Raw genomic sequence first — 15,252 nt, 5'->3', positions numbered from 1 at the left:
GGTCCTTTCAGGGAAAGACGCTATGTGCTGGTGATGGTAAGCATTCCGGCGGCCCACATTTTGTTTACTCTCCTATACAATCTCCCTTATTAATATAAATTCTCTTTCTTTGTGTCTTGCATTGGTTTTTGTTTTGGGTTCTGTTTCATTTGATATTAAGATTGCTTTGCCAGTTGCTTTTTGTTAGCATTTACCTGAAAAATCTTTTTACGTCCCTTTATTTTAGCCTCCTGGAGTAATTTTATTTTGGGTGTGTCTTTTGTTAACAGCATACAGTGAGATTTTTAACTCTAGACTGAAAATTGTCATGAACCACAATTCATGTTAATTGTGATTCCTGATATATTTGGCTTATTCCTGCCATCTTTTTCTGTATTTTTCTATTTAACTGTGCTTTTCCTTTGTTTCTCATATGTAGTCTCAAAAACAGGAGGTCTCATGGTTCAGGGCTTGACTAGCTGAGACCTGCGGAGTTAAGTGAAACTAACTCTGCCTTTAGGCCTATTTCTGCCTCTAGAGCAGTGCAGGAACACAATGAGTAGAAGGCACCTTCCCCCTTACCAACATGCTCAAGCACAGTACAGTTTTAATAGAAATGCTTACTTGTCAATGTAGTTAGAACATGGAAAGTTTGAAAATAAGTGACTGTATTAGAACCTCCCACGCACTACCCTAGTTCCGCTCGGCCTCGGTGGTGGCTTGCCAGCCCTTGGCTAATCAGCTGTGCATGGACCTCCACTGACCTCATACAGGTGCAGCTTTGAGTTCCTGGGCACGTATCTGCACCTAGGCTGAACTTTTGACCATTGGGTGGCAAATTCTGAAGGACAAATTCTACCACCTCTTTTCTGCCCCACAGATGGACTTTCTTGAAGCCAGTTCATATGGCTTCTTGGAAAACAGCGCCAGGGGGTCAAGCAGTTGGTTACAGATGAGGGGTGATGACTCATTCTGTTATTAGTTCTCCTTTCCTCTCTGCCTCCCTAACTCTTACTCCTAGGATTTCACACCCTGATAAATAGGTTTGAGTCACAGACTTTTTTGTGTGTGGAAGAATCCAGGCTAACAGAGTGGCTATATGGCTTTGGGGTATATTAGGAATTTTTGATCCACAGATCTAAATTTTCAAATTATACTTTACATAAGCTAGCACAGGTGAATATAATAATTAGCCCATGTTCCTTAATGACACTTGGGGAAATCAGGGGAGGCAAATCAACTGTTGCCAGGTAGACAAAGGAACCATCCTGAGCTTTGATATTTGCTCCCAATCCACTAAGTGCATGACCCAAAAAGGTGGTACTTCGTCCTTTTTATTTATTTATTTTTAAAGGACCTTTCTCCTCACTAATGGTGATTTTCACGTTACTAGCTGTCATTTTGTTGCCACAAAGCAATACTGAAGTGTTCAGCCAAATCAAATACTACCTGTAGAAAGTGTTCAGTCAATATGAGATTATGATAAATTCACAGAGGTAGGTGGTAGGTGCTGCCGGTTTGGTCCCGGGCATGTGCAGCAGGAAGGAGTAAGCTCAGGGTGCTTCTCCCAATTCTGAGTCTGTGTTCTTGGCTAAGTAACTAGACCTCTCCTTCATTTGCCTCATTTGTCATTGCTCTTGATGGCCCAGAATATTTCTGCTGCTGTTAATCTCTGGCTTGGTTTGTACATGCAATGGGAAATATTGCCATTCAGTTAGCTGTCTTTTGCCCTCGGATAAAGGACTTAAAATTCTAGCAATAGAATATATCACAAAGAATTCCAGTGGAGAGGTCTGTGCTCCAGGATCTCAGGGGCGGCCACTCTGGTATTCATCAATCATGTATTGAGTACTTAGATGTCAGGCACTGTGTTGGGTATGGGTTTCTCTTTGGTCCTGAGGCAGGTCTCAGTGCCTTGAATATCTGTGGAAAAACATCTCAAAGCATCCGTTCTTCTACCTTCATGTTAGCACAAACAGTCCTTTCTAACTTCCCTCATGCCCACTACAGCAGTTACCATGTTCTGTTTTATTTTACTCTGCCTTCATCTTCCCCGATACATTCACCTTGGAAACCAAACCTTGGACAAAGATGTTTTGTTTAACAAGTTTATGCAAAATATGTTGTTATTCAGCCAAGTGCAAGATTTTTCTTCTCCACCCTACAGAAATACACAGTAAATAAGACAGAGGTGTCTGTGACTGTTAGCAAAATGAAAGAAAAAAACGTGTTCGTGTGTGCTTGTGATTTTTTCATTTCCATCCTGGCTTCCCATAGAGAAATGCCTCTTGTACTCTTTAGAAGAGGTTGGAATGGCCGAGTTCTTACAGTCCTGGATCTATTTGAGAAGGACTCATGTGAAGTGTAGCTGGGGACATAACAGTGGCCTTTATTCTAGCGAAAGGAACATAATAGCCAATTAATCATTATTCTTCTAACTAGAACGCATGCCCTGAATGTTTTCACCCCTCGGGGCAGGAGCCTGATGAACGTGGGACCAGGTAAACAGGATTTTAATGTGGAAATCTTCCTGCCTTTTTCCAAGGCAGGCTGAGGCAAGAGCCTTGGGGCCCAGATACTGCATAAACTATGCTCGCTAACAACTTTTGAGATTACTCTTTAGTTCAGCTTGAAGCAACAGTTTACAAAGGAATTTGTATGTGCTTTGGCTATTGCTTTTCTCTAATGGCTGAGATAAAGAGCTTTCTGAGGGAGAATTCCCACTTTGTTTCTGAACTAACTGAACTGAAAGGACTTTTCTAAACTTTGATCAGATGCGCTGGGGGAGATCAACACCCGCTAGAGGCCAGGTATGCAGGGCACCGCAGAGCCCCGACCAATGACCAACGTGAAACCTGGGCAACTCAGAGGGTGGACAGAGTGCCAGTTGTAGACTTAGCACTTTCGCTGTGTGAACTGTAGCCTCACGCATGTAGCAAAACCTGTTAGGAAGTTTTGCACTTGTACTTACATTCCTCAGGGCTATTCTGTCTTTATTTTTTAAAGTAAAGACATTTAGGAATATTTAATGCTAAACACTATTTTCAGTTACACTTGACTACAGTGTGCCCCTCATTCTCAACTGAGACTAATTGAGTTATTCATTCCCTCAGCTCCAATAGTTACCTTATTTAAGCTGATAACAAGTAAGTACTCCAGAAAGTTCTGCAGGCTTCCATAATGACAGGATCAACTTTATCTAGGTAAATCTGAATTTGAAATTACAGCCTTTCAGATGCAAGTAGCACTTCAGAGATGTTGAATGAATTAATACACCCACAGTGAAGGTAACCCAGGCCCTGGTTTGTCCCCACATGGGGGAATCTGAGGGGAATCAGTTCATCCATGTGCATTCACTCTTTCTTTTAAAATGTTTTTGCCCTGCCACCTTATCCTTCTTTTTTTTTTTTATCTTTTATGTCTCAGTGGAAGATGATCAGTGGGTTTCTCTTTAGTACTGAAAGGATTTCTGAACAGTACTGAAGGTGAATTTTTTTCCTTTCTCACTAGGACACACGCAGCTGCTAAGTTTCATTTTGTTTTACGCTTTTTTCATCTCTGTGTCAGGTGATTGCTCTACTGCCTTAATAATTGAGTCCTGCTAATTTTTTATTCTTTGCCCTTAGGCATGTAGCCTGTGGTGTTCAATTCTTTAGAATTGCATCTCTATTCTTCTGCAGTTTCAGAGCAGGGAAAAGGATCCATCATTAGCACTGTGTGCTTCTCCCAGTCACAATACCAGTAATGCTGCACCCAGAGGTAGCAAAGAAGTAGGTGAAGGACTTTGTGTTTACTGCTCCAATTGCTGAAATCCCAGAAAAATATATTCTAGGCTATGAGAAGAAAAGATGCACAATGATCCTAGATTGCTGCATAACTCTTTGAACATAAGCAATGTAGTCAAATTCAAGAATGAGCTCTGATTTTTGTCAACAAATTTAACATGTGAAGTAGTTCACATGTGTGGAGGAAGAGTTGGCCTTGCCATACCCTCTTCCATATTTAGTTGACTTCCACTGCCTGTGTTGATAACAGTTTAGTCACGAGTTCAGTCTTCTTGCATTTTGTGGATAGTAGCGGGAAGCATGAGTTTTGGTCAGACAAACTGAAGTCTAAGTCTTGGCTCAACCATTTACTGATTCTGTGATTTTTGAGCTGTTTGAGCTGTAGTTTTCTCATATGGACAGAATAGGGATAACAGTGGTACTGGCCACATGTGGTTGTATTGATGATTGATAAGTGAGCGGAACATCATTACCACTTAATGTTAGCTACCAAATACTATTACTGCTCTTGGTGTAGTTTCTTGAACTCATCCTGGAAACTATGACTACAGATAAAATGAATGTTTATAGTCTTTGAAAGTATATTTGTATATAGTGGAGTGTCATCCAGTCTTTAGAAAGAGGGAAATCCTGTCCTATGTAACAGCATGCATGGATGGACCTTGAGGCTATTACACTAAATGAAATAAGCCAGTCAGAGGACAACAAGTACCGCATGATGCCACTTATAAGAGCTGGCCAAAATGGTCAAACACATAGAAGCAGAGAATACAATTGTGCTTGCTGGGATAGGGGAAGGGAAAATGGGGAGTTTCTGTTCAGTGGGTAAAAAGTTTCAGTTATGCAAGATGACGATGTTCTAGACATCTGCTGTACAACATAGTGCATAGAGTTAATAATATTGTCTGTACACTTCAAAATGTATTGATAGATCTCATGTTGTGTTCATGACCACAATGAAAATGTGTGTTTTTAAGAGAAAATTGTGATACATAAATATTGCATTTTTCAGTTTCATCTGAACCATGAATAATCCAAAAATAGTCGCTTACCTAATTCACAGTTCTTCCCTTCATATCCAGCTTGACACCAACATTCATAGGAATTAATGTCATCCTTGCACATGCCACCATTTAAACATGGACTGGATTCACACTGATCTCCATCTTTGAGATAGGTGAAGAAGTTGAATTAGCAGGAAAACAGTTTAGAATGCCCAGTCCTCCCTACGCAAACTCACGGGGAGGGGAGTCTGATTTTTAGGATCAGAGCAGAACTGCTGACCTGGAAACCAGTTGCTCAGGGGATGCACCTGTCTTCCTGAGTTTCTAAAAGCAACCTAAAGGTTCTTAGGCTAGCTCTGTCCTAGGAAATTGCTCTGAGGGAGGCACAGGCATAGTTTATGCAGCCCAAGGGAAGAGGAAGAAAACATCTGAGATAGAAATGTACTACATTAACTAGGGTGAGATGGGTTTTCAATCCTTCCTTACAGAATGATGGCAGAGTTTGTTCTTAATCACATCACATCACTTCAACAACTATTGTCTATATGTCACAGGTGGCCTGCTCCATTGCACGTCTTGCAAAACAAACTGAGCTAGATAACATATGGTTTTTCCACTCCAGGAACTGGCAGCCCAGGCATGGAGCAAATGCATCTGCTTCCTTGTGTTATCATTTAACTTTTAAGTACAGTACGCAGTGATGGTTCAAAACAATAGAAAAGATGCCAGAAGCATCTTTTACTGCCTAAAGAGATTGTACTATCTGTAAGTTAGATCCCAAATGGTGTAAGTAAAGTCAGAAATGACTTTCAGTACAAAGAAGTAAAAAAGAAAAGGTCCTGAAAATGTGCTTTCTGTATAGAGAGGCTGTGTTTCCTTTTTACCTTACCTGAAGTTTCTACATTTACAGAGTTCTTGAGAGCCTTTGAAACACCACAGTAAGAAAACAGGAGGGAGGAAGGAATAGGTAAGAAGGGAAGGGTCAGGATGAAAAGGAAACCTTTAAGTCTGGTTTCTTAGACCTCTGCCTTAATCCATACTTCCTAAGGAAGCTTCAGGAGAGAGGGAGGAGAACAAGAAGGGAGACTGATAGGCACTTTGAGCTTAGAGAAATGGCCCTGCAGGAAAAATGGGAGCTAGATCAGCAAGACTGAATATATGAGAAACAAAAGAGGAAGAGATAAAGATGTCTTAAGAATAAAAGAATGAGAGAAATGGAGCAATTAAAGAGAAATGTCTAATTATCCATCATGCTGAATGGATAAAGAAGATGTGATCCATATACACAATGGAATATTATTTAGCCATAAAAAGAAAAGAAATCCTGCCATTTGCAACAGCATGCATGGATCTGGAGGGTATTATGCTCAGTGAAGTAAGCGAGGCGGAAAAAGACAAATACCAAATGATCTCACTCATTTGTGGAGTATAAAACAAAGCAAAACAGAAGGAACAAAATAGCAGTAGACCCATAGACACTGAGAAGTGACTAGAGGTTACTATGTGGGAGGGGTTGGGGTGGGTAAGATGGAGAGGGCAAGGGGGATAAAGGGGCACAAAAATTCTCAATCATGATATAAGTTGGTCAGGGGTATGGTAGTACAGCATGGAGAATATAGTCAATGATTCTGTAATATCTTTCTATATGGGTAGATAGTCACCACACTAGAGGGGGTGAGGATTTAATAGTATGGGTAACTGTTGAACCACTGTTCTTTGTTTGAAACCAACATAAGGTTGCATATAAACAATACTTCAATAATAAATAATTATGCATCATGCTTTAGAGCAAAACTCCCTGACGTCTAGTATGTAGATCCCCGTAGCGTAGCATGTTTGCCCTGCTTTCTGTGAGTAACACAAATCCAGGTCCCACTGACTAAGGCCTAAAATCCCTTTCTCAGAAACAGTTCCTCTTTGGAAAATCTGCTTGGTGTAAAAATTAGGCCTTGTCCCCTTTGCCCCTTGATCCAGTGTGCTTTTGCACAGATACACCAATTTGTTCCAGCCTTATGAAAACAAAATACGTTATCTCTGGTTCATGATTATTGATGTTAAGAACTGGTCTAAAAAATGAGCTACATTTGCACTTTATATTATAGACCAACGGGTCTGAATTATTTAGGATGTTTCACTGAAAGGGTCTGGGCTTGCAGCCAGCTACACAGCAACTCATTTGCTGAGACATATCTTTAAAACGAGGGTCACTTTATCCTGCATTTGGTGCTTCTTTGGGCATTTGTGTGTACTTTGGGCTGAGACAAAGCCACAGACAGTAAGGGTCAAAGATGACAAGGGACCAGACTGTGCCAAGTGAGAGATTCCTGTTTAAGGCTGCTCGATTGTTGTTTAATGAATAACGGTATATAGATTTGAAGGCCCGGAGGCATAATAGTGAAAGCAAGGGGGTGGGCATTGGAGAACTTGGTTCTCTTCTAGGCTCCATGACTCCCCAGCTGGGTGACCTTTGGCAAGTCTTTTAATCTCCCTAAGCCTCAGTTTCCTCCTTTGTAAAATGAGGTGGTTAATGCTTTGATCACAGGGCTGGTGTGAGGATTAAATATGACAGGCATTCTGTAAGCTGTTAAGTGCTTGACAGATGCTAGTTAATGTGGTTGGACGCTATTTCTTCTTCAGCTGAGCTCTTTACATGGTGAGCAGATGGTGAGAACAGGGCAGGATGAGGGCCTGAGTCCCTGCAGTGGGTGAAAGCCCGAACAGAGAAATAGCATAGGCTATTTGGGGCAGTCAGGGATCTTGGCTGCAAGTGAAAAGAGGCAGCTATTTTCTTTTTTGTTCTTGCTTTGGTTTTTTTTTTTTTGGTAGACAAAGCAGTAGTGACAGAATCATGCCCTTGATGTTTCTGAGATATCTTTACCTGACATATGTAAGCAACTCAGCCTGTGACCCAGAAAGCAGGGGCCCAACTTCAAAATGTGGTGCATCAGAGGTACTGACCGACCCCTGCTAGGGGTGGGAGGTCAGGTGGAGGGGTGGGCAGTGAAGAGGTCATAGGAGTTTAAATACAGCCACGAATACTTTTTGGGGAAGAGTAGAAATTGATTTGTTTTGAAAAAATGTATCACAAGACTCAAATTTTTAAATATAGTAGAAATAGAGAATAAAAAGACTTGTTTGGACTACCTGTAGGGGAATACCTTGGTAGAGATTTGGCATGGTAGCATTCATTACTAAAAACAAGGCAAGGCAGATAAAGCAGGTGTCATGGAGCGGATCTCTCCTTCCCTCATGATTTAAAGACACCTGGAGAAATGATGAGTTAGGAGAGTATCAACAAATCCAATAGTGTCTCCAGGATAGAACCGGATCTCACATTGCTGGAGCTCAGAGAAACTGCCGTCTGGGTTAGCTTCTGTCTGTGCCGATGGCCTCAGATAAGTCAACCTGGGAAGCTCACACTGCCTCAAAGTCCTGCTACTGGATTTTAGATTAGTTTTGAAACTTGTCATGGAAGTTTTGAGTCAATCCAACAAATATTGACTCAGTGCTTCTGTACCAGATACTGTTCGAGGTAGTAGGAATATATCGATAAACAAAACAACTGGATACCCCTGCCTGCCAACGTGAAGCTTGCATTCTAGTGAGGTGGGAAAAATAAATAAGAAATAGTATAAGTAAGAACATTACATAAGACCTCAGATGGTGGAAAGTGGGAAATAATAGAGCGTGATGCAGAGTTTAGAGTGATGGGGATATGATCAGGGCAGGGGGTGGCAGATTGAAGTATTAATAGATAATCAAGGTAGGCTTCAGTGAAGTGGTGATGTTTAGGCAGAGACCTGAAAGAGGTGGGGGAATGAGCCTAGGGGAAGCCGGCAGAAGGGCATTCCTCCTTCAAGGGACAGCCAGATCAAAGACTCTATGTTCTTAGAGTGCGCGAGGAGCAGCGGGAGGCCAGGATGGTGGGGCCTAGGGTGTGAGGAGGACGGCAGTAGGGGAGGAGGGTAGAGGGGCCATGGGGAGCAAGGGGAGGGCAATATATGGAGGGCCTCATAGGCCTTTAGGAGGAGGAGGACCTTCAAGCAATAACACTGACGTCAGTTGGCGTTCTCTGATTCTCTACCGAGGACTGCGAACTCCTAGTCCCCAGACGCACTCATCTCAGCTTCTTCCTTCCAGCTGTCGGGGGGGAACCATGTTCTTTCTGAAGCCCTAGGGAGGAGTGAACTTATCTGCCCGCTGATGTCTCCTACACTGGCATAAATGTGTAGTGTATCCCCATTCAGTCTTCGGTAAAAGAGTTGGACTTATTTTTCTGAACCCCTTTGACAGAGTTTAATATATCATCTATTTATGCAGAGAAGAAACATAATTCTCAAATGTTTCATATACCAGCTAGAGAATAAAATGAATTGCTTACCAACATATTGCTTCCAAAATTCAGTCTATAAAGAAAAAGAGGACAAGTTAGCAGTAGTATTTAAGAGGTTTTGGATTTGATGCTTTCTCTTTTATAGCATTTGTAACACACACGTATGTGGAGGTAGTTGAACATTCCAAACAGAAGTTTTGGGGTAGTTTTTTTTTTTTTTTTTTGGTTTTCTATTCTTTGTTGTGCATCTGAAGGGTGTTATGTGGAAATACTCACAGTTTTTTCAGTGTTTTCAAAAACTTCTCGTGCTTCTTCAAAACTACACTTTTCTTCTATGCATTCTCTCTCAAGGTTCCCTTGAATGAACTCTTCCAATTTACCTGAATTATACCTTTTCAGACGACTCAGAATTTGGGTGGCATTTTCACGATCGAGAAAAACTGAAATTTAAAAGAACTATTCTTTAGCTTTAGAAAAAAGATAACATGCTGAAAATTAAACACATCTCTTAAGAAAGGCTTTGTTTTTAATCCAAGCAATCCCAAAGCCAATTTATCTTTGGGGCATGGAGCCAAAATCTGTTACATTCTCATGGTACTGTACACACATAGAGATTTAGGAATTAAAATTCAGTTTTATTTTTAGTCAAGAGAGCTCTAGTCATAAAAGGTCAGATGTTTAATTGTATTTGAATTTTCGGTGGATGAAAAAGAAAGTTCTCAAATAAGCAGTTAGCTTCACACCTTGTCATCATTTGAAAATAGCTAATTGCAGATCCCTGCAAGGTGATCCATCACCCTGGTCGGGCTGTGTTTTCAGAATGCAGTTGCCCGATGACTTTGCAACAAATTTCTCTTGGAAGAGCAGAAATCTAATTGTGGTCCGCCTGCAACTGTAACAGTCTATCACTAGTTGTTAATGAAAATCACTGCATTCATTTTTTTTATCGTCAGACTCACACCACCTTCAGTTGGCCTGTGCCATAGGAATTGCAGTGATGTAAGTCTTCCTGTGGGATTCAGGATGTGGTTTATTTTAGCTATGCCTGCCTACCACATTAGGGATGCTCCTGAACTCTAATCGAATTCCCTCCTTCTCTCCCTCTCTCCAATCTTAGTCTCTCTCTGTCTTTCTCTGTGTGTGTGTGCCCCTCTCTACAGATACATACAGATATATATTCTGTTTACATATATCATAATATTTATGCGTATATATTCTTAACAGGAACTCAAGAAATTGCCTGGAGTTGTTTCAAGAGACTATCTCATACCATCTCAACAGGACCAGATGCTTAGAAGATAAACTTTCTGGAGCATTTTGGGACTGCTTTCTCACTAACAACCCCCTACCCCCCCCCCAAAAAAAAGAAAGGAAAAGAAAAAGAAAAGAAGCAAACTGTATTCTCTTATTTTCATTGCAGGTGTTCACTTTATGGAGATTTCTAGTCCCTTGACAACCTTGCTTATCACTTGCTCTGCAAGTCCCCTTGGACTTCACTTTTTTTCTGAGTTTAGCTTAGATTGTTTCTCTTCAGCTCTTCATTTGGCACCTTTCTCTGTTCCCTTTGCCCTGTCTTCAGTGCATCAGTAAATGCCCTGCATCCCAGCCGCTGGATCACGGCAGCTGTCTGCCGCCCTTCTTCCCTTCCAAGGCACCTGAGCACAGCAGGAGGAAATTACCAAGCTGCAGATAGATGCCAGCACGTATTGATGCCTCCCAGCCTCTACCAGGCCCTTCCCTTCATTTAGCAATTAATTTGCTTGGCCTTGGGCAGTCCTACAATAGCATCTATATCTGCCTTCACTTACAGATCCGCCCAGTGGAAAAGTGGGGGTTTGGAGCTCTCAGGCACACCTGGATTGAATCCCATGTCTACCACCCACTGGCTGTGAGACCTTAGGCAAGTCACATAATCTCTGCAGGTACGTTTGTCAAATGTAAAGTGGCTATAGCAGGAGTGTAATAAGATACCTGCCTCAGTGTTGAAAGAATCAGTGAGATAATACGTGTAGGCTGGTAGATGTTGCTTATCTCTCTTCCTGCTCTTGTGCTCGCCTGCCTAGCTAATTTTCTCAATTCCCTTTAGTTTGTCAATGCACTTTTCTGTAGCTCTTTCCCTTCTTTACTCCCATCCATGCAGGATCAGCAATGACCTCCTAAAGGATAACGATGAGTTTATGTATTTCCTGACTGTTCTGAAACATTTCTAATTGTCGATCTCTCCCTTTTCAGGCCCCTCTTCCCATGAGATCACTGTATCCTGGTTCTCCTCTTTTTTCTAACTCTTGTTAATTCATCTCCTACTTGAATCAATTCATTTGCCTTCTTCTGCACCTCTTAAATGTTCAGAGTTCTCCCAGGCCCGTCAGCTTGGGAGAACTGTTCCCTGCCTCAGCCTAGGGCTGGGACTGGGGTGAGGGGAACAAAGCATGTAGTGCACAGAATGTAAGGAAGCGCTCGCTCTCACTGTGTGCAAGTACCTGTGAGCCTGGCCTGCCGCACCCTAGTCCAATCCTGACTCTTTCAACATAATTTTTCTGCATGCTCACTACTGCCAGGGACTGTACCAGGTGCCACAGTATCCATGCTTACTCCCTTCAGCCTCACGCACACATGCCTGTAACCACTGTTTCTGCAACACTGAGTTCCAGATATTCATCTCTAGTCAGATACATCTTCCGAAGTCCAGAGCATCTTTCTAGTTCCCTAACTGCATGTTGTAATGCAGCTAACAAGAGCTGGTGTGTTATTTAATGCTTTTGATGTGCTGGACACTGGACTGAGGGTTTTGCAGCCATTATTTCATTCCATGCTCACAGTCCCATCAGGTAGGTACTGTCATCTCATTTTGTAAATGAGAAGAATGGAGGTTCAGAGAGGTTAAGTCATTTGCTCCAGGTCACGTACTCAAGTATCAGAGCCAGGATTTAGACTTTGGCAGTCAGACTACATTATTCCATGCTCTTAGGCACCACACTGTGCCTTGTAATCACATCAAATGCCCAAGACATACTCTGTACATTTCCTCTAATCCTGTGCCCCTTTCGTACCCAGATGGTTAAGTCATGTCACTCCGGCCTCCTGCATGGCACTGGAATTTATTTCCCTCTTCTCTATACAGATGAAATTCAGGTTCAGGCCCTCGTGCCTTTCCTGGATGATTATAATGTAATATCTTCAAGGTTGGTCTCCCCCCATCTTGCCACCCCTTCCTCAGACGGTTCATGAGAATGTTGCCAGGCGGCGCATACTATGTCAGCCATTAGTGGCGTGCATGTTTACACTCCTCACAGCTCCACAGTGTGTCCTGCTGTTCAGACTCCCTAGTTTAGGGTCTTCATTATCGTGTGACCAGGCCTGCCTTGCTGTTCTGCCTCACTTGTTCCACTCAGCATTCAGACTATACCGAATCCCTGACAGACCTCACATTCTTTGTGGGTTTGGATATTTGCCATGGACTGAGTAGTAGTCCATGGTGTGTTTTGTACCACAGTTTGAAAGTTCACCTACTGAGGGACATTTTGATTGTGTCCAGATTTTGCTATTGCAGTAATGTCTAAATAATTAAATAATTATTTCATGAAATGATTTTTAAAATTAAATAATTTTTAATAGTGTAGATCTTACGAATTTTCTGTCCTCTGCATAGCATGCCCTAGATAGACATGTAAGGAGTGTGAACGATACTCATCTTTTAAGAACCAGCTCAAAATATTGTCTCTTAAGTGTTTCCCAATTAACAATTACTTTATGTTCCTGCAGCATCTGGGACACATTTTACCGTATTATATTTGAAATCTCTCGCTTGACTTCGTGGTTCTTTAGGTCAAAGAGGGAGTCTGTGTTATCCTGCAGTCCCTAGTACCCTGCCACAGTACCTGGCACCCTAGTAACTCTGGTTTATAAAGTTGTGTGAAGTAGGTGGGCCAAAGCTGTCATTCATTCATTCATTCATTCTTAATGAAAGATAGCTTTGTTTCATACACTTTCAAAACTGAATTGGTTTCACAGAACAGTTTTGATTTCAAAACCCCAAGTAGATGCAACAATGCCTAAGGGGCAGCAGCCATGAAAATGCAGCATCTCAGTAAATCATTCCCAGAAATTGCTTTTAGAAGCCACTGACAGTTTAACAGCAGAAGAGAGAGCTGCATTAATACTGTCCATCCTTAGGGAAATTCCCCTGGCTCTCCCCTCAGGGACCCATTATCTCTTGACTACAGTGACTCCAGAATCACACTGCCTTTCTCCTCAGTTTTGTCTGAGGGTCATATATTTAACCTCCTTTCAGGTTTATATCTTCTAGTCATTATTTCCCCAACTCTGAAATTCTAGTCCCTCCGTTTTTCCTTGATATCTATCCTTTATCCAACATCTGAGGTGTTCAAGGGGGCAGCAACCCTCTTAAAACCTGCATCATCATACCATTTATTTTGAAAGAAGAGCTTGGATCTTTTGTCCTCCCTGATGTTACACTGATGAGCTATGTGTAAAGACTTAGCTTTATGTCTTGCTTTGTGAGTTTTCCAGCTAAATTTCTTTATTCCTTGACTCTACCCACTTTGCTTGTTTGATTTTAACCTTTGCATTTTTAAATCATTATTTCCGCATTTCAGTCTGACATCATGTCTGGAGTGGGAGCCACAGGGCCAGTCTCTGCTTTCTGGGGATGCTTAGGGTTGGCACCCCTGATCCTGGCACTGTCATCTACTAGCTTTTATTATAGTAGGTTGACAAGTAAGTGTGATAAATGCTTCCTGTGAGAACATTCTCTTTGTCTATATTGGGTAGCTCCCTCCTTGTGTGCCTTCCTTTGGGGAGTGCGTGAAGTCACTGACGTTGTGAAAAGACCAAGTAATGTACTTTAATTGCATTAGCTTAGTTCCTGTTCTTTACATCAGTTCTTGGACTTGCTTTGTTCTCCCAAGAGCTCAAGTATTTCCCCATGTGTTACCTCTGAGATTTTTAGAATCAGAGGCAAAATAATTTTTTCCTAATTCATGAAAATCTTTAGTGATAAATAACTCACTAAGGAAAAGTTTGCCTTTTAACTAAAACTTTAAATTGAAGATATATAATGTTATGGATTATTACAATTAGAGGCATATCTCATATAGTTCTAAGATTTTTGGAAACACATCATAGATGTTTAAATCATACTTCTTGTGTAAATAAAACCATTGTTTGTGGCTTTAATGTTTCCCAGTTTGATTTCCAAGTGGTGAGTAAAGAAACCCAAAATGACAGTTAATTTTTTCTCCATATTCTGCTATTTCCTTGTTAAAACATGTTCCTACTTTTGTTTTTTTTAACCGAGGAGATGACCATGTCCTAGGAGGAAATACATTGTCAAATCATAAGTCCAACAGTGTCTATTAAGAAAAGTACCATAAACATTGCAATTCTATTTAGTTTTAAAAGTGAAGAAGACAGCTACCAGAGAAGCAGTACTTAACAACACACATGCTACTAGAATCTTAAACGTCACTGTCAAATCCTGTAATCGTTATTTAGTGAAGAAGACGGCACCAGACATTTCTATATCTAAAAGACAAGCATACTTAATGTATCTTGAAAAAGGAAACAAACCTGTACATTCAGCACTGAGTAGATATCCTAAAAGGCAGATGGTGAGGAGACCCGGTGATTCTGCCATGATCATGCTCAGGCACTGCATAACCTCTGCTAGTTTGTGCAAATAGCAAGATTGACCAATTGTTCCAAAGTACAAGCTGCACTGTATTTGCTTCTGGGAAACAATGTCCATCTCCCTCAGTGGGTCTTTGGGCTATTTCCAATGGCCTTTTGGGTTAAGTGAAGAGAGCAGGCAGTGGCTATCATTAAGCTTCACCTCTGATCCCATGGGCTTCTGCTGCTGTAGCTGATTTGAGACCGAAGCAGGAAGTGACCCGTCATGACGACAGCGGGAGGTTTAATGGCTCCAGTTACTTTGGCAGCAGAATTCGTCAGTGGGATCTGTCTTACCCTTGTCAGGGAGCGCTAATGTCATACGGTTTAAAGGTAAAGAGATGGAAAGAACAAAGCCGTTTAGTCACCCACGTTGAAACACCACCAGTGCTCATATACCTTGACTCACCTGGTGGATCCTCTTTGTTCCTGCTCATAGTGAGGAATTTGTGAACTTTGTTGT

General features: G+C 41.5%; 1 protein-coding gene across 1 annotated transcript in view; it reads right to left on the bottom strand.

Moving 5' to 3' along the window:
* F9 (coagulation factor IX) overlaps positions 1 to 14,895 on the bottom strand; it is a 29,502-nt gene extending 14,607 nt beyond the window's left edge. The window contains exons 1-4 of the mRNA XM_036888197.2: positions 14,691 to 14,895; positions 9,378 to 9,541; positions 9,150 to 9,174; positions 4,817 to 4,930 (exon numbers count right to left, since the gene is read on the bottom strand). Coding sequence (XP_036744092.2) covers positions 4,817 to 4,930; positions 9,150 to 9,174; positions 9,378 to 9,541; positions 14,691 to 14,868 — 481 coding nt within the window. The 5' untranslated portion in view covers positions 14,869 to 14,895. The remainder of the gene's footprint in view (positions 1 to 4,816; positions 4,931 to 9,149; positions 9,175 to 9,377; positions 9,542 to 14,690) is intronic.
* Positions 14,896 to 15,252: the final 357 nt, after the last annotated feature.

Source organism: Manis pentadactyla, chromosome X, assembly GCF_030020395.1.
Source record: "Manis pentadactyla isolate mManPen7 chromosome X, mManPen7.hap1, whole genome shotgun sequence".
Lineage (NCBI taxonomy): Eukaryota > Metazoa > Chordata > Mammalia > Pholidota > Manidae > Manis > Manis pentadactyla.
Note: the sequence above shows the minus strand (reverse complement) of the source record. Positions and strands in the feature narration are given on the sequence as shown.